This window comes from Orbicella faveolata, unplaced genomic scaffold (assembly GCF_042242905.1).
Source record: "Orbicella faveolata isolate gen_17 unplaced genomic scaffold, um_ofav_v1 contig_24, whole genome shotgun sequence".
NCBI classification, from domain to species: Eukaryota; Metazoa; Cnidaria; class Anthozoa; order Scleractinia; family Merulinidae; genus Orbicella; species Orbicella faveolata.
In genome coordinates, this window is record NW_028301552.1 from 26,768,034 (window position 1) to 26,772,500 (window position 4,467).

Below are 4,467 nucleotides of genomic sequence, written 5' to 3' on the forward strand. Positions count from 1 at the left end.
ATCAGAAAAATTCTTGTTACTTGGTGAACCGGTTGAGGTGACCACATTAAAATTATCCCAAGCACTTATATCAGAACCATTCCTCCTGACATTATCAGGATCTAGTAAATCAGCATAAAATTCAAATAATCTTTTGAATAATGGTGTCTTCAGTGTGAAGCTGGCTATTTGTTTTTCCATTATGATTATATTATATTCTGAAGACTTAATTTTTGTTTCCAAAAGATCTATTTTACTTTGCATTTCTCTTCTAAAAAGTTTCATAAGACCATCTTCGTTTTCATTCAACTGTTTGATATTTACAGCATCATTATTTTCAACACCATCTTGAATATTTTCTATCTGATAACTATTCATATTCATGTTTTCATTGAAGTTTGCAGATTTCAAAAAATCAACAGCAGTTTTGAATGTCAGTTTCCCATTTTTCAAATAATACAGATCATCAAAGACATCTGAGCTCACATCATTCTGTTTTCCCTCGATTCCAGATATAACCAAATGGCCATGCCCCTGAGACAGACTGTTTGCAACACCCTGGCATTTCAGGTTAACATAGATGTATTCAGGTGGATTTACATTATATTTATGCAAGTGAATTATGGATCTACTGTATTTAGAAAACAGCCTGGTTGCTTGTTGACTGATATTCAAGGAAGTAGAAACAACTGACACAGTCACCTGATCCATAGCTGGTGGGAAGAATTCAATCACTAAAGTGAATTCACCCTGAGTAAGTAGATACATGTTAAACTCCAGTCGAGATGCATACCAGTTTTGTGCTCCTTTTCCCATTCTGAAACTGTAAGCTTTTTTACTGACATCATGAGGTGAATCAGAAAAGTTAATACTGTTACTTTCGCTTGTTGACTGCTAACATCAATGATACTGTATTAGAAAACATTTTTTTTACTAGTTGAGCCGCTTATGTGTGACTCGTTTATCTTTTTGTTGAAACTATCAGTCATTGTTATAATCATATCCCTTTTACCTGGTTTATGTACCTGATATTGGTGGCTGACAACATGCTGTGGGAGTCAGTGGTTAAGTTGATAATTTTATTGTTGTTTATGTCTAAATCAACAGCCATTTTATTTGAACCACCAAGTAAAAGCGGTTCATTTTTATTTGCTTTAGTTGTGAACTGTTCATAATTGACTGCATCATTGTTGCTGCTGCCAGGTGCAATGTTTATTTCTTTGTTGTTACCCATATCAAGATCAACAGTCTTGGAATTTCCACCATGATTGCTTAATTTTTTGTCCAAACCTTGATTTAATTTTATGGATACTTCTCGTAATGCCTCTTTTATTCCATCAATATTATTTAGAAGAGCCCTATCAACATTGTCAACATGAGACTTGTTGGTGTTATCAGCAATAGCAATGTTTTGCTTACTGTTTTCTGTATTAACACAAGCCTTGCTGGTTTTATCAGCAATAGCAAGATCTTGTTTACTGTTTTCTGCATGAACATAAGCCTTGCTGACTAAGGTATTATTATCATATAACCCATCATAATACGGTTCTGTGTTTTTGATTACCATTTGTCTAGCATCAAAATAATTACCACTTTAATCTTTTTCCAGAAATTTGTTTACTTCTATATCATAGATAGTAAGCAGAAGCCAATATTGTCAGGCAAAGTTTGTCAAGCACTCAACTTGGTTCAACGGGTACATAAGTTACAGGCACATGTAGATCCAAACCTAAAGGAGCTACTTGACCAGTACCCAGACCTACAAAGTGCATCCAGAGCCATGCCTAGAACTTACTCTATCAAGATTGACCCCGAAGCAACACCAGTGGTGCATGGGCCTCGCATACAACCTGCAGCACTCCTTCCCAAGATCATTGCCAAGCTTGAGGAAATGGAAAAGGAAGGACACCTAACCAAAGTTTCACAGCCAACTGACTGGGTTAACTCTATGGTAGTTTCAAGTTGAGGTGAGAAGATCAGGATCTGCCTTGACCCGGGTGATCTTAATAAAGCAGTGACATGGGAGCATTACCCAATCCCCACTGTAGAAGAAATTGCAGCCAAGATACCTGAGGCAAAAGTGTTCACAGTCCTTGATGCTAAAAGTGGGTATCTCCAGATAAAACTAGACTTCGAGTCCAGTCTACTGACAACGATGAACACCCCAATTGGCAGATACAGATGGTTAAAGCTACCATTTGGAATCAAATCAGCTCCAGAGCTGTACCAAAGGGCCATGGATGAAATGTTGGAGGATACTGATCACGCATACACCATTATGGATGACATACTCATCGCTGGATGTGACATCGCCCACCATGATTCAGTCCTGGAGGCAGTTGTCAACCGCGCCAGAACCTACAACCTTAAGCTGAACTTTGAGAAGGTCAGAGTACGAAAACAGCAAGTTCAATATGTGGGCCACATTATCTGAGCAGAAGGCCTCAAACTAGATCCAGAAAAAAGTAAGAGCTATGAAGGATATGCCACCTCCTGAAACAAAAGATGTGCATCGGTCTCTAGGATCTATTCAGTATCTGGCCAAATTCCTCCCAATGCTAGCAGAAGTCGAAACACCACTGCGGGAACTAACCAGAAAGGATGTACTTTTCCACTGGGACAAGCCACAAGCAGCTACGTTTCAGAAGCTTAAGGATATGTGCTCTGAAGCTTCAGTATTAGCCTACTATGATGTCAGAAAAGATGTGACCATACAATGTGACACCAGCAAGAGCGCAGTGGGTAATGTCCTACTGCAAGAGGGAAGGCCGATAGCCTATGCATCCTGTAAACTTCGAGCATCAGAGCTCAATTGGGCCCCAATAGAGAAGGAAATGCTGGCAATCGTGTTCAGTACTCAGAAATTCAGGGAGTACATTCTGGGAAAAACAACTTTGGTCCAGACTGACCACAAACCCCTAGAAATGATACTGCGCAAGTCCATGGCAACAGCATCATTGAGATTGCAGGCAATGATGCTTAAAGTGAGTGGCTATGATCTAAAAGTGGAATATCTTCCAGGCAAGAAGCAAGTCCTCACAGACACCCTCAGCCGAGCAAGTCTAAATGAGGCACCACCAGAAGAAGGAGAGATAGTAGTAAACATGTTCGAAAGAATCTCGATTTCCGAAAGAAAGTATGCAGAACTCCAACAAAACACAGCAAATGAGCTCCATGAGCTGTATGCTATGATTCAAGCCGGTTGGCCAGAAACAAAGCAACAAGTCCCACACAGCATCCGCCAATACTGGGACACACATCATGAGCTTGCGGTACTAGATGGAGTAATCTACCAAGGAATGAGAATCGTAGTACCCCTGTCAATGAGGCCAGCCATGCTGGAGATAATACATGGAACACAACTGGGAATCGTAAAGTGTCAGCAAAGAGCCAGGGAAGCCCTTCACTGGCCTGGCATGAGTGCACAGATAGAAGACAAAGTCAAGGACTGTACCACGTGCCATGACTATACCCCTGCACAGCAGAAAGAGCCTTTGATACCAAGCCCTGTCCCAGACCTGCCTTGGGAAATGGCCGCTTCAGACATATTTGCCTTTGAAGGTGAACATTATCTGTTGCTAGTTGATTATTACTCTAAGTTTATTGAGGTGACCAAACTGAAGGATCTCACATCCCAGGAGACCACTGAAGTCCTAAAAGAGCATTTCAGTCGACATGGCATCCCAGCAAAACTAGTCACTGACTGCAGCAGCCAGTACACAAGCAAAGAATTTGAGACCTTTGCCGAAAGTTACAGCTTTGAACATGTTCTAGTAAGCCCAAAACACCCCAAGGTGAATGGAGAGGCAGAAGCCACAGTTAAAACAGTGAAGTCTCTGTGGAGAAAGAACAGAGACAAGAGAAAAGCACTCCTAGAGTACAGGGTATCCTCACTTCCAGGAATTGACCTGTCCCCATCACAGCTCTCTATGGGACGCAGGCTATGAACAACACTACCAATAGCACATGGTCTATTGGAGCCTGAAACACACAGCATCCAGAAGATAAAGGCAAGAATGAAACATGGCAAGGATAAACAAAAGTACTACCATGACTGCCAGGGCACCAAAGAGCTACCACCACTCAGATCGGGTGATCACATCAGAGTAAAACCGGAGTCAGGGTCAAAGGAATGGAGAGCGGCAACAGTAGTGCAGAAACATGTCTTGCCTAGATCATATGTAGTAGAGGTAGGCGGCCAAAGAATCAGGCGTAATTTAGTGGCTCTAAGGAATGACCCAACAAAGTCTCATATGGGATATCAGAAATGTCATGGAAACATCAATCAGCAGACAGAACCTGAGCCAGACAAAACACATGCGGCACCCACATTCCCAGCAAGCCCACAAACGGAGCGCTCGCCACAGGAATACCACTTAAATCCCTCAGCTGATGAGGAAGTCCTAGCCGGTGATGTGCCACCTTCATCAGACATAGTGGAAGCTAAAGACTCGCCCTTGTATACAACTCGAAATGGAAGACTAGTCA

At 41.7% G+C, this 4,467-nt stretch overlaps 1 protein-coding gene across 1 annotated transcript in view; it reads left to right on the top strand.

Moving 5' to 3' along the window:
• The first annotated feature begins 3,906 nt into the window (after window positions 1-3,906).
• Window positions 3,907-4,467, top strand: part of LOC149111128 (uncharacterized) — a 1,012-nt gene continuing 451 nt past the window's right edge. The window contains exon 1 of the mRNA XM_089292142.1: window positions 3,907-4,467. This exon is cut by the window's right edge and continues 451 nt beyond it. Within this exon, the coding sequence (XP_089148268.1) occupies window positions 3,996-4,467 (472 nt within the window). The 5' untranslated portion in view covers window positions 3,907-3,995.